At 38.0% G+C, this 15,567-nt stretch overlaps 1 protein-coding gene across 6 annotated transcripts in view; it reads right to left on the bottom strand.

Moving 5' to 3' along the window:
* Positions 1 to 15,567, bottom strand: part of map7d1b (MAP7 domain containing 1b) — a 79,701-nt gene that overhangs the window by 8,345 nt on the left and 55,789 nt on the right. For 4 of the 6 annotated variants that reach the window (XM_036576833.1, XM_036576835.1, XM_036576838.1 and 1 more), the window contains 7 exons: positions 14,367 to 14,471; positions 7,701 to 7,823; positions 6,143 to 6,276; positions 5,354 to 5,484; positions 3,532 to 3,773; positions 2,896 to 3,172; positions 978 to 1,137 (listed from right to left, as the gene is read on the bottom strand). In XM_036576833.1, coding sequence (XP_036432726.1) covers positions 978 to 1,137; positions 2,896 to 3,172; positions 3,532 to 3,773; positions 5,354 to 5,484; positions 6,143 to 6,276; positions 7,701 to 7,823; positions 14,367 to 14,471 — 1,172 coding nt within the window. The remainder of the gene's footprint in view (positions 1 to 977; positions 1,138 to 2,895; positions 3,173 to 3,531; positions 3,774 to 5,353; positions 5,485 to 6,142; positions 6,277 to 7,700; positions 7,824 to 14,366; positions 14,472 to 15,567) is intronic. The other 2 variants (XM_036576836.1, XM_036576837.1) reach the window with 1 other exon arrangement.

Raw genomic sequence — 15,567 nt, 5'->3', positions numbered from 1 at the left:
GTTATTTAACAAGTAATGCCACAGTACACAGAACAGTACAGTGGGGCTTAGACTAAGGCCCTGTTCACACTTGGCATTAACACGCATTCTGAGTGATACGATCTTAAGTGGACAGCGCTTAGTGCAGGTGTGAATGGGGTACAATGCATCTTGGTGACAGATTGTGATGCAACCACTGAAACCACCTTTGGAGTCGATCAGAGACGCATATGACTACATAACATCTACAGTGTGAGCGCTAAAGTGTCTTGATGAGTCCTTAACAGTGGCGAACGACCGAATTCATCGACTGTATCATCACAGTAGAGATGAAAGCAGCTGTGTAGCTTCATTTTTCCTCTCCTCTAACATTTGTTTATGTCATGTTAACAGTTCAAATAGTCTAAATGTTTGTAACAGTGCTTTCATTCACATGAACACAGACTTGCGGTACATTTTTGTTTGACAATTAATGCAGCGAGACACTGACATAGTAAATGTGGGTGGTCTCCTTCCTCCAGTCCTGAAATACAGTCACTGGAGACACAGTAGAGACACATGGAAGTGCCGGGTGTGAACGGCTGTCCACTTGAGATGGATGTTAATACTCAGTGTGAACAGTAAGAAAGTTTGAGAACTGCTGCTTTAACTCAGCTTTCTGTGTCAAAGAAGCACGAAGCTGCTTTTACTGTTGTTATTGATTTGCTTAATCAAACTAGTGATAAAAAGCACTATGATGTGTGACTCGTGTAGTTTTTCATACGTTTGTTTGTTCAAAAATGTAGTTTGTGACACAAACCTAACCCAGCTTTGTCACATCACATTCTCTACCAGTGACACTGTATGACATACTGTTATCTACAAACATGGACAAAAGTACATCACCAGCTAAAACAGCAGCAGGAGCCAAATTAAAGCCTAAATTTTGTTGGTATTTTTGTCCGTATATGTAGATAATAGTACGTCACATGGTCTCAGAAAGTCCTTCCATTGCTCACCTGTTTCTGGAGGCGCAGGTTCTCCTCCTGCTCGGCGCGGGCTCTCTCCTGAGCCTCCCTCTCCTCCTGCAGACGCTGCTGCTCCGCCATGAAGCGTGCCTCCTCCTCCCTGCGCTTCCTCTCCTCCTCCTCTCTCCTCGCGTTCTCCTCGCGGAGAGCCCTGAGAGTTACGGATATTAAACACGGGATTAGTAACATCACACAGTCAGATAAATGAGGTTAAAACGTTTATTAAAAAGCATTACTAACATACAGTCAGTAAAACAGATTTTGAAAACAAATGGTCGAGTTGAGTCATTTTAATAACATGTACTCTGTTAAATAATGCTAGAACACTGAGAGCTGCTCCCCAGACATCAGTTAACCCCTTAACAAGCCAAGTTTTATTATACACTTCTATAACCTAAGAATAGCTCCATATGTTTGCACTGACGTCCCTGTAATAATAATAATAAGCCTTTGTATGAAATAAACCTGGAATATTGAGGGGTTAAAGTTCTGTCCTGCACTATAACTGAATCTGAACATTTCCATTTATAGTGAACTCAGAGCATAACATTCATTTCTTCTGTTTTCATGGCATTTGTACAAAAATCTGACACAGGTCTGGGAAGGCTTTTTGAGACTGCTTTAGTAAGACGGCCTCTGGAGATAAGAACTGACTTGTTATCAGACCTTTTTTGAAGTAAATGCCTTAACTAGCATTACTCTGCAACACTGGAGCTAAGAGGTTTCTTACATACAGAGGCATTACTGTACTAAAGCGAAAGAACTCAAGAAAGAACTAAACAAAATCAAACAAAATCACCAAACATGCTTAACCCCTTAAAATCACAGGCTTATGACATACCAAGGCTTATCATTCAGTAAATACACAGACTACAAAGTTATACTTAGGTTATAGAAGCGTGTAGTAAAACTTTGGACTCGCCAGTGGGTCCTGGCCATTTAAGGGGTTAAAAGGAACTGGATGCATATCTCAGCAACACTAAAAGCCCACTTTGTGCAGTGGACAAATCATAGTCAGGGGGAGTTCTCAGAATGAACAAGGCAGTGATTAGCAGTTCTGTTTAGCGAGCAATGTACAAACTCAAATCACCATATCATTTTGGCCAAAAAACATAGTTTTGCTTTGAAATGTTCCACAGTAACAAGAATCCATAATTCGTATAAATACATTCTGGTGAAGCTTATTTTGTCTATTCATATAGCTAATAAAATGCAATTCTTTTTAAATGGAACAATTCCAATATTGCTGAAAAATATCTTTGCAGGATCTCTGATGACTTTGTACCCCAAAAACAACAGAAAAAAAGGCACTTAAATATTTTTACATGTATTTTTTAAATTTTATTGTTCATTTACTTGTTTTATTTATGCTTCTCACCGTCTTTTGTATTCATTAACTATTGTTTTAACAGTTAGTATAAGATTATGAGATAGTATGAGACAGTATGAGATATTACAAAATTTAAATAAGCCTTCAGATGTTTTTGTGTTATCTCCAACTGTTTCTGTTTTTATTATATGCATTGCCTCTTTGTGATGTGTTGAATGCTGTTTATTTAAAAAAATGAAATGGTCTAATAATCAATCAATCAATCAATCAATCAATCAATATGAGATACTGCAATTATTATGTATTGTTACCCTCACAAAAGTGGTTTAAATAAAAGTGGTTTATTTTGTTACCCTTAGCATTTGTTAAACCATATTTTCCTGATCAAAAGTAGCAAAGCATTAATTCCTTTCCAATATTCCATGCATGTAAAATAGTATGATTATGGTGGAGGAGCCCTGACCACCTGAAGGCAAACAACTGGTAGATGCTTTACTGTGATGTGATCATTTCTGGACAGGTCTGAACGTGTGTGTTGGGGGTTGAGTTGGTGTTTGGTGATGGTCTGTGATTGTTCACCTGTTTCTCTGCTCCTGCTCCAGCCTCTCCTGCTCCTCTCGCTCTCTCTGCTCGCGGGCCTGACGCCGTTTTTCCGCCAGCACCCGGCTTGCCTCCTCTGGATTGTTGGTGCCGGCCATCGGCTTGGCTGCAGGAGGGGTGGGCTCAGCTGGAGGAGTGGGCGTGGTCACTGCTGGGGCAGGCTCAGGGGTCGGAGGGGCTGCTGTGATTGGCTGAGTGGCAGAAGGTGGTGTTGCAGGAGAGGCAGAAACTGTGATGGCAGGAACATTTGGTGTAGCTGAAGAGAATAAAGGAAAAGGAAGAAAATCTAGCTCAATACTTTATTTGTGTTGAGTGCAAAACACATTGGACACCACTGGATTGCAGAAAGAAAAGCCACGCTTTACATTATTCCCATGCTTTTGTCATTTTTTCATGTTGAAAACGAAAATGGAAATAAGTCAGAAGTGCAGAATCGAACCTGTTGATAGAGAATGTAAATTAAATGTAAATGTAGATCATTATGTAACTGTGTTATTACGCAATAGCATTTTACATAACTGTCTAACGTAAACTGAATGTGCAGAAAAACTACAGTAATAACTCTTAACTGAGGTAAGTCAGCCTCTGAACTGTAATCATGATGAGGAAACTCACTCTTTGCCTCTTTAGGGGGTTCAGGCTGATCGGCTTCTTTCTTTGTTTCCACGGCCACAGTGCCGACGGCAGGGGGCTGTACCCGGGCTGGGGTCTGAGCTCGTTTGGGCCTGGTCTTTGTGCCGGGAGGAGTGCGGCCTGAAGAGGAGGTGGGTTTAGGGGGTACTGCAGGGTTGGGGGAAAGGGGGCGACTTCGGGGGGGCGCAGGTGATGAAACTCTGCTCTTGGGTTTAACATTTGTGCTGAGAAAGAGAGGAGAAGAAAAAGAGAAAGAAAAAGAGAATTTAGTACCAATTAATATATTATGATTATTAATTATTGTTTCTTGAGGCGCTGTTTAAAACATTCAGCATGTCTTTTTAACCAATAATTCCTATTAAATATTAGATGATTGATAAAGTGTTTAAAAGTGTTCACGTTTTTCTGCATTTTTCTTCCAACCATTTTATGCAATTTGCAGTCAAAACGTCTCAGTTTGTCCAAATGTTTATTTGTGCATCCCAAACTACGGCTAAAAACGTCCTTATGTGAACACTAACAACTTACTTAAGGGAAAAGAGTGATTGGCTGGCCGCTGCCACACCATGGGTCAAACCTTCATTGATCCCTTTCACTGTGGGGGAAGCCCTTTCTCTCTAAAGCTCTTAGCCTAGGTCTGAATCAGCTCCAGCAGAGCCTCTGGGGTGAATTAAAGCGTATCCTCCATCTGTCTGAGAGCAGGACTATTTAACCTGGCCTGCGGTCTGGCTGCACTACACAGCAGTATGACAATGTTGTGGTCGATACAGATTTTAACAAGATAAAAATTCCAATGACTATTATATAGTTTTATATTCATACTTTCACCATTTTATAAAGTAGTTTTAATTAACCCCTTTTCACAGTAGTTCCACCAATGTTATTGAAGAAAAAATGGAAGATAGAAAAAATGGAAATGCACATGATCCTCAAAAACAGAAGTGAACTGGATTTCTGTCTTCGTAGGTGAGCAAGCAGGTCAACACTTTTAAAGGTTTCATTCATTTTCTTGGAGAAAAAACCTACGGAGGTTCTTAAGAGAAACACTAAGAAATTCATACGGATGGTCTTAAATGCAATTCTCAGGAAAAAAAAAACATTAGAAGTTCTCCAATGTTTTCTTAATTATTTCCTTAAGATGTTCTTAAGAAAATCTACATTGTTCTGAAGGCTCTGTCGTATTTTTACAGCTTACCATAAACAATGCGAGATACATTTTGAAGTTGCATTAACGCTTATTTCCGTTATTTCGCTTAATCCACTCAGAGCACAGAGCAATGAAGAACTAGAGGTGATGGTGGAAGAAATACATAAATATAAGAAATACACAGAAATCCTTAGAAAATACAATAATTGTTAGTGCAGAAAGAAAGAGACGAGGATGGGCAGGAGCAGCAGAGGCAGCGTCCGTGTTTGATAATTTTAAATGTTGACCTCGTCAACTCTTGCAGCTTAAGACAAGTGTGAGGCTGTCGTAAGGTTAAGAAAACATTTGAGAGCATAACGTTTAAAGAATACCACTTATTCTAAGATTTAGTATTAAGACAAATTTAAGGAACAAAAATAAAAGTTATTTGATGAATAAAAAGAAAAAAACACACATTTAAGATTTTTTTCTTAAGACACTTCTGTGAATCCGGCCCCTGATTCCAATCTTTGATGTAATCTTCGTTCTGATTGGCTCACAGAAATAAAACACTACATGGACTGATCAAGTACTGATGTGATCCGCTGCTGTTTTGTTTTGTGTTACAATCTAGTGGGTTTGTGATGACTGTGAAGTCAGTTTGATGCAGGCACTCACCTGGGTTCTGGTTTAGTTCTAGTGATGGACTGCGACTGTCTCTTCTTCTGCACCTTTTCTTTCGATAGAGCTTTCTTCTCTTTTTCGTTCTCCCTCTCTTTGTCTTTCTTCTCTTTCTTCTTCTTCTCAGCCTTAAAAAAGACACAGCGTTTGCATTCTGCAGCTCAACCCTACAGCACCTGTAGCCTTAAGGCCTTTACACACTGATTTATACTGACATTGATACACTTATTTAAACACATGTATGACTAATATGAATATGTGCGAATATATGAGAGCAAGTGTATATACAGTAGTGTGCAAAAGTCTTGGCACCTAAGCACATTGCTTAGAACCACTTATGTTGGCAACAGGTGCACAAGAAAAACACTGTATGTCATTAGAATAGTTGCAAATAAACATAAAACAGTAAGAAGTAACAAGAACTGTGAGCTAGTCTGAAGAACCGAGTTTGGTTCCAGATTTCTCCTGGATGCCTCCAGCCATTACATAGATCCATGAAAAGTCCATGTGCAGCACACTTGATTTAACATAATGAAGCACTGATTAGACAAACCAAATATTAGACAAAAGCTACAATGATTACTAGGCTGCTACAAGGAAAGCGCTGGAAATGGTTAAATGAGCACATTGACTAATGTAAAATCACTACCTTTTGTATTAGTCCTGTTTCTATTCAATCTCATCATGTCTCACTCAGTGTCCACATAAATAGCTTTTTAATTCTATTTTTCTCAGGTGTCTCAAACTTTTGCACACTTCTGTATATGTGTGTGTTTTTGTGCGTACCGGTGTGGAGTTGCGCCTGCGCTGGCGTTGTGTAATATCCGGTGTGCTGGCGCTCCAGCGGTCGCTGTGCTGGTGGGGGTGATGGTGGGAACAGGGGGTCAGAGGGGACGCAGACGCAGATCGTGAACACTGATCTAAGATCAGACACAACACAGTAACACAGTTATTTATTCTCTGTAAATCCATATTTTACATACCAAACACTGATCTGAGAGCAGACAGCGTTTGGTGTGTATAAAGTAAATTAACACAGCTATTTGTCCTCTGTAACTCCACACCTTACAAACCAAACACTGATCTGAATTCAGATACAAATACAGGAAAACAGTTATTTTTCCTCCATAACTTTGCACCTTAAAGACTGAGCACTGATCTGAGATCAGACAGTAACAGTTCTTTATCCTTCATAGTTCAGGCCTACACTGAAAAGTAATGCAGTGTATTTCATTAAAATGTGTGTATAATTTCCACATTAATAAATTATATCACATTAGCACAAATTTGTTTTTCACCTAGTTTTATCAAAAGCTAATTTAATATATTTTATTCATGCTGAAATAATACATTTGAATCAAGAGAATTAAATGCATCATTGTTTTGTTCTTTGCAGGACTATTCTGGATTAGACACATCATTTTATTTGGCTGTGTATAGAGTTGAAAGTTAACGGACGTAATCAAACCACATTCAGCTGAATATTGATCTGAGGACAGAGACAGTAACAAAGTAACTGCCCACACACAGCTTGAGCACACAATGAGAAACTCATAGGCTAAAGCTTGAGTATGGCTAAACACATAAAAGTGGATGAGTCATATCCGTGTGAAGATGTTTTGGTAGGAGAATCAAAGTGAAAAAAAAAACACAGTCCACCCTGCAGTGGAAAAAAAGTCTCTTTTGAACTTCAGTGGGCCTTAAATTAAATATAGAGCTGTCTGTGCGTGTCACTCACAATGGGAAATGGGAAGCTGCTAAGAGATGTGAAGTATGTGGTGTGTGCGTGTATAAACACTGCCCACTGAAAGTTTGGGGACACTATGCTTTCTTTTGAAGTTTTCAGAGTAATATTTGAATGCGTTACGTTTTAATTAAACTAGAAAAAGGTCAGAAACTACCATTCATTTAGTGGTCACAACAGCCAGTAGGTAAAAGTTATTATTTTTTAGATCGGTAAGCGGTTATTATAGATTTCTTTCATGAGAATAACAATATACCTGATTGATATTGGACTTATATTCCTACTCATGTGTTTTCTAGATGGTAGTTTGTGACCCAAACTGATTACAAGTTTTTGTCTCTGTTAGATCATGTTCTTTACAAATAAATGCAACACGAAACTGTGTTACTAATAGAAAGGAACAAATAAAACAGCAGAAACAGGCCCACTGCAACTGCCTTAAAAAGGTAGAAAGTAGTGTTTTGGGGTTAGCATTAAAAGGGTTAATATGTTAATGCTGATATGTATTGCAAACCAATAAAGAAATTAAAAATTATAAAAAGGTAGGCGTCCCCATATTTTCACAGGCAGCTCATGCGTATTTGTGTGTGTGTAACTCACGGGAGTCGTTGTTGTTATTCAGAAGTGTGGCAGCGCTGCGGCTTCTGGCCAGGAAGGACAGTGTGGGGGTCATCAGCCTCTCAACGATGCGGCTCTCCCAGGGGCTCAGACGAAGACTCCGGGCTGCCATGAAGATCACACAGTTAGTGAACCTGAACATGTACAGTGTTTTGTTTTTTTGCTTGCACCCAGATTTTTTGCTTATAATTCTGTAACACACAATCCATACTGCAGCACATTCACTCTGCTTTGTATATATCAGTGGTCAAACTCATGTGTACAAATAGAGCTGCTGCTGGTTTCCAGTTTCTAACAACTAACCGAAACCTGGCTAGACTACAGCTCATTTTCACAGTCAGTGATGTATCTAGAACTTCCAGAAGACGTAGAGTGACATTTCTCACAAAACTGCTCCCAGTGTGATTGGTTGATTTCACTGTCACCTCCTCATTATGTTAGTGGTTATTCTGTAGGCCTTCAGTTCAGCTCCTAACCAATGGGAAAGCTCGCTTGGCTGCATCTACCCACATACCACAATTTGATCATTGTGATCCATACTACAATTAGACCGTTGGTAGGATTGCAATACTTGCAGAGTTTCACTACCACAAGCATGATGATCCTATTACAAATAAACTACAGACACATGTTTCACAGAACATTTCACAGAAATCATCTGACCTCTTCTGAAGGCCCTGTTAGTTCTCTACTTATATATTGTCTCTAGGCCTGGGCAATAGGTTGATGTAATCGGATATTGCTGATATTGACAAGTAACCTGATGCTAAATACGTTGGGGAATTGGGGTTTAAGTTCCTTTAAAAAATGTGTGGGCACCACAAAAGTCAGTGTTTTTCTGTTTACCAGAGAGAGAGAGAAGTTTGTTAAGAAGCTGCCTGTTAGTTCTCTCTGCTAGGCACTGTAATGCAATTTACCGCACGGCTCTTCCGCTTCTACTTATTTCACTTTACATTAAGTTTAGTTTGAGTGAATGGAACCGAAAATAAATGCTGACGTGCTTCGAAACGTCAGCGTACTTCAGTTTGACTCGCTACAGTAAAACAGTAAAACAACCAAGCTGAAGCGACTGGATATATTACCCTACAGCAGCTGGCTCTAACCCGGAACCTTTAGAAGTAGAAAAAGTTCCTCTGATCCCTGTTTACAGCCAGGAAACAGAATCAGAACAAAGTAACAAATAATATTAGTTCATATGTACATATAACGTTTAATTCACTTCTACCATTAAAACGTTGAGTTTATATTTACACAGTAGAGTAAAACTCCAGAGTGACTCCACTATAACGACGGAAAACACTTAGACATAAAAGTAATTTTAGTAGAAAATATAAAACACTGTGCTGATTATATTTAGATATCGCTCAGGCCTAGTGAGACTTTGTATCTCCAAAAAGGGCAACTTTACAGAAAAAGGAAAAAGAAATCTTCATTTTGAATGGGACTTGATGGCACAAGACAAGTTTTATACAACCATTTTTTTCACATCAAAAAAAAGAAAGAAAAAAGTCAGTACAGATCGTAAATCAAATGCAAATGTAATTCATGTATGTATGCATCTATCTATCTCTGTAATTAACTGTGCAATTAATTTTAAGACTTGACATTTAAATGATTATGTAATGTGAACATAACAAATCAAAACAACTATCATAACTTTAGACTTCTAGGAGTTTTACATGTGAAACAGATCCAGTCCATTTGGAACCAGCAGTGACATCACCAGCGTAATCTTCGCTGTCTCACTAGTACAAAGTCTCACTCTCATCAATCTCCAAAGAAAACGACTTCATTCCAAATTCATCCTACATCACTCCAAACCCGGAGCCTCTGACTGAGGGCTGTGCTGGTTATGTAATACTCTGAAGGAGCATCATGACCTATTATTCGCCTCTTAATTACATAATCTGTGAAAATTTTATCAACTCATGAACGTCTGCATCTGAAATGTTGAATGTCCTTTGGTCCGTACGTTCTCTGAGTGAGTACCCAAACTATAACTATACTAGATTTCATCACTTTAGACCAATCAGAACAAGCTCTGTGGCACTTGTTTTCTCATCGCACTGCATATATTTGCCAGCAGGAGTGAAAAAAGACAAAGTAACAAATAATATTAGTTCATATGTACATATAACGTTTAATTCAAGTTAATTTAATTCAATTTAAGTATATATTAAGTATATATTTAAGTTTAATTTAATTCAATTTAAGTATATAATGTTTAAGTGAAAGAATTTTGTGAAATATCTTATTCAGTTAAAAGTATGGAGCCTAAAAAATATACTTTAGTAAAAGTAAAATAGTATCCACATTTACACATGCGCATAAATACGAAAGTTAACAAGTCAATGTTTTAAGAAATAAATGAAGAGCTCTCTTTGTTTGGTGGTGTCTGATTTGGTGACTAACTGGTAGTATAAAGATGAATCAGCAGTTTGATCAGCCCTGGACAAATGACATTTTTCTTATTATTTTTTTTAAGTGAAAATATATTATTTTATTGCACAACTTCTATTCTATTTTGGAAAAAAATAACATACAATATATTAAAATTTACTTTTTTTATTTACAGTTTAGTGTTGTTGCATATAATAAATCAATAAATGAAGAACAATCAGTTTTTAATTTTTTAAACTGTCACTCTGTCCCAACTGTCGCTGTTCCTTTAACACAAAACCACTACAGAGATCTGACTGACAGTGAAATGAGTGAAAAACATGTGACACACAACACATTCTGGTTTTCATTTGCACTGTAGCTTCTACACTACACAGAACAGCAGTCATTCCCCCATTCTCTCTCTCTCTCTCTCTCTCTTTCTCTCCCTCTCTCTCTCTCTCTCTCTCTCTCTCTCTCTCTCTCTCTCTCTCGCACACAGACTCACAGTAGCTCTACAGATTTTGACCCTATGAAGACGGGGCTTCAAATAAACTGATGACTCACGTCTAGCACACAGGAGAAATTTCTCCAAGGTCATTCAGCCAGGGACTGCAACAACTTCATACTTTTTAAACTGCAGGATTTTACAACATTCGCAACGGTTGATAGCCCTCTGTTGCTAAGCAACGGCTGATTTTTTTTTTCTTCCCTTCCCTCACTGCGGCAAGACATCCAGAGCATGGCTGCCTCACACACTGGATACATGATTACCATCTATCAACTACTGCATCACAACACTGCTGTCAAATCTAACGTGAGGTCCTGCTTTTTACTGAAATTAAGAAACATCCTGAAATACTGTGTGTTTTTAGTTCATTTTGTTGATGTGTTAAGGTTATAACCCACCAAACATTTCACTGGCAGTGGGTACGTTTAACACTATAAAATAAAACAGTGGAAAATGATTGACCTGCCATTCTATTAGTTCTTAAAGTCCAGCCTATTTCCACTTTAACACTGGCTGGAATCCACTACTACCATGATAGCCAGCAAGGTCACTGTGACCGGCTATTTATACCACAGTATAAAATACCTGAACAAAATATGTCATGACAAATGTCAGAATGATGAACTCGGACTATTATTTATTAATGTACTAGTGCTACTTCATAGCCTTTACCATGAACATAAACAGCACTTTTCTGTAGGAAAAGATTTCAAATAAAGTACTTTCACATATGAACACAAAGCAACAAACATAAAAACAATGAAAGCAATGTCAATGTTGCATAGTGACAGCCATTTATGTTACTATGCAGTAAAATGTTATTTTTTTGTTGCTAAATGACCAAAATGACAAAAATGACACTGAATCTTGAAATTAGATAAAATATTTATATAAACTGCTTAAAATGAACTTACCTGCAGTCATTATGTGAATATATATATATATATATATATATATATATATATATATATATATATATATATATATGTATATCTATATATATGTACAACAAGATGCATTCATTTTGCATTAAATCCATCAAAACAATTATAGAAAAGACCAAATCCTTTTGATGTCATATATTTATGTGCAAATTATATACATATTTAAATATAATGCTAAATGCATCTCACAGAATTAAAAAGAATAATTAAATCTTATAAGCTCTCATGCTTGCAGAAACCCATTAATAAGCCTTATTAATCAGTTACTATGGCAAAATGTTACTGATCCTGAGTAACATACCAAAACCTCTTCAATCAGTCAAATGTTACCAATTAATTTATTAATTAATCAACCCATACTTCAGTCACAGTCACCTTCCAGCAGCCCAAACCAGCACCACCGATATAGCACACCAACACAGCCCAAAACAAAACAGCATGGTGGAAAAGGAAGTGACCATGAAGGAAAAAAAAACAACAACAACAATCAAACAAACAAAACAAATGCACAGTTCTCGCCATGAACACCCTGAATAACCACCACAAACCATGGAATTAGAGATGCGTGGGCTGGTCGAAGATGCATTTAGAGGGAATAACTAAAAATTACCCACAATGCAACACAAGAACGGGCGTGGGTGGGTTGGAGGGGAGGTGAGAATGACCATCAATCACCACAAGGCACAGGCAGGCAGGCACGTCACCAGAAACCACAGACTAACCCCAAGAAATGAAACAGAAATAATACTAATAATTCTTAAGGATGTCCCAATCTGATCTGACAGATCAAGACCTGGTTTTAAAAGATCAGCATCAGTGAAACTGAGCTTCACTCAATTCCGGGCCTTTCTTAAAGCTATTTTACTCCGTTGTGCTGCTGTCATACAGGTGACATAAGCTTATTTCATCTATGTTTTCAGATATCAAGTCATGTTATTTACTGTAAAAAAAAAGAGAAGTCAACTTAAAGTTACATGCTAACTGATGACACAGCTTTTTTTCTTCACCCTGATTCACCCAACTCGATTCTAAATAGAATTTGCGTTTTTAGCAGAGTTTCCTCACTATCTGGGAATCTTTCCATCACACAATCCCAAATCAGGCATTTTTTCCACTCGGCCTTCCCGTTACTGACAGCTGTGGCTTTGCTGGGCTTCAAACTCACAATCTCACAAAGCTGGAGTGAATTATTAGACAGTTGCACCACATGTGACCAGACTATTTTTCAAAGTTAAAACAGCAAATATTTTCTACAGTGCTTTAAACATTTATGGACATGAAATGTAAGTAACTTCAGATGTTCCCAAGTGGTGCAACAGACTCCCCATCATCGCCCCGACAGGAGATAATGAGTTTAAACCCCAACGATGCCACAGCCATCCGTAAGTGAGTTCCCAAAAAGAGAAAACATCAGATTGGATTGTGTGACAGAAATTTAAAAAATACTAATTTTATATTATTTACCAAACTGAGAAGGAGAACTAAAAAATTAATTTACTTCACTTAACTAAGATCAAAGTCATCAAATTGAGTGAACGCAAGACAATCTGTGCAATCAGTTACCTTATACTATTAAACTAACCCCTTAAAATCACAGGCTTATTACATACTAAGGCTTATTATTCAGTAACTACAGGGACTTCACTGCAAACTGGCTAAACTGGTCTTAGGTTATAGAAGTGTGTAATAAAACTGGCCATTTGTGGGGTGAAGCTGGCTTTAATAAAAAAAGAAATTGTGGATCAATATCGGCTTATTGAGCTTGATCCAGCATCACTCCTTTCTTAAGGCTATTTTGCCCTATTTACACCAGAGTGGTGAACGTGACATAAACAGACTTCAGTAACCCTTTACTGTAGGACTGTGTTCATAAGGCAGCATGACAACATATGCTTGACACAGACCAACTTAGACATTTATAAAGGTTATCGTGATAAATTACGTCATAATATGCTTTTCAGATTGTACTGTGGATATTGCCACTTATAAAAAACACTGAAACAGAATTTTTCAAAATCAATATGTTGTCAGAAAAAATACTGTTGTATTTTGTATAGTATTGTGATATTACATTTCTGTACTTTTTGTCGTTTTTTTCCATGAAAATTATGTAAACAGACATTATCCACGTCCACAGTAAGTCATACTGTGTCCTAAACTACATCAACGAGTCTCTACAACCTTGATGAATACCTGGATGTGGTTTGAGAGGATTGAGAGAAGTGTTGAAGGTGTATTTCCAGAAAAGATTTGGGTGACTACTGACTTATAGTGTTTGTTGTTAGCAGTGTTAGCATTGTAGCTCGAGTTCTAAACCAAAGAACAGACATGTCTTGGTTGATCTAGGCTAAGTGGAAAATGTACGGTCCTCTTCAAAATGTTAAAATATAAAGAGTTATACTATACATATAAGTCATTTCAACTAGTTAACCCCAATCACGGACAAGGAAGTGGAACAGAGAAAGGTCTTTTGAATAATTGTATATTTTCAGAAAGCCATTTAAATAATTAACTATTTAACAAATAAACACCATATTTTTCGTTAAATGGCTGCCTAGTACATCTTACCTAATTTGGACTAGTTTTACTACAAAAATATTTATTTCCTGCTGTGTCTACTCAAATGTATAATGGATCAGACTTGTTATTGGCCGATACTCAAAGTTAAAGCACTCGGATTGGGACCAAAACCTTAACTGGGACATCCTTAATATTACTAATAAAAAAATGGAAAAGAAGAAGGTGGGATCGGAGGGTCTGGAGGAGTGAAGAGGGGTTTTGGTGGGGACATGGACGCCACTCGGCCGGCCTTACTTCGGTTGGGCGAGTTCCAGAGCGTCGCCGACGACTTGGACAGCCTGTTGTTAATGACAGGCTCCGTCTGCCGTGGCAGGTTTACTGTGGAGGCCGAGCATCTGCCTGCACCGGAGAGAACGCAACACATACACACACTGTTCACAAGGGAACCACACTGAGGAACCCACAGCTGGATCTTCAGCAAGAGAGAGAGAGAGGTGGGGGGCTATTCTGGGGTGAGCATTAAACCAAAGAAACAAAAGAAGACCTCATACATATTCTTCAGTTACTGGAAACACAGAGTAATGTCAGTCTGAAGGGAGCACTGCTGTAGGACGGCTATAGTAGATCGGTTTGGGGGTTCCAGTTCACTACCTTTGTTCACTCTTGACTACGATCCATTTTTCCTGGTGTTTTCTGAAGCTTTCCATTTGGCGACTTTACAGAAATGAAAATCTTTCCATGTCTCAGATTTCTTTCACTGTTCCAACCATTTGGCTCTTATTGTTGGAGGATCCTGTGACCAATTTTGCCGATATAGCATTTCTACTAGCTGCCAATTGAATATTTGGGCTGTAAATGGATATTACAACTTGTGGTAACTTGTGGCTGTACATGATGAACCTTTCGCAACTTCCATTGTACTTGTGCTGCATGATGTCAAGCCTCACTGGAAACTTGGCTGAAACTCAGCCGCAACAGCTGCAGCCAGATTTCATGAAATAGACCATCAATATAGTACGTGAAGATGTCAAACCATGTTGTTCTAACTAATTACTCCAATCACAGACAAAAAGGTGGAATAGAGAAAGATCATTTGAATAAAAATGGCTGTATATTTGCAGGAAGCCACTTAAGTAGCTAACTAGCTAGCTAACATTAGCATGACAGCTGTTTTGCCAGTGTTTCTCACATAAAAAATGCAAAGCTGCAAGCATAAATAACAAGTCGCAGATGACTTCAATTATCCAGAATGATTTGATATGACTATTCTTGCTAACTAGTTAAGTTATCTAACATGTTGCATCACTAGTTTCAAGTTTCCATGCAACTAAGTTTCACCATGTAAAGCCAGCCTTAGCAGGTACTCATCTTTAAACAGTATGAGTTCTGGAATGTCTGAAGTACAGAAGTATTTTTTCCATAATCTAAAACGCCTGATTTTACCCACCAGCTGAATCAGGTTAGTGGGAAAGTATAAAACTGTATCAAGATCAAT

Source organism: Colossoma macropomum, unplaced genomic scaffold (genome assembly GCF_904425465.1).
Source record: "Colossoma macropomum unplaced genomic scaffold, Colossoma_macropomum, whole genome shotgun sequence".
Lineage (NCBI taxonomy): Eukaryota > Metazoa > Chordata > Actinopteri > Characiformes > Serrasalmidae > Colossoma > Colossoma macropomum.
This window is presented reverse-complemented; position numbering and strand designations above follow the sequence as displayed.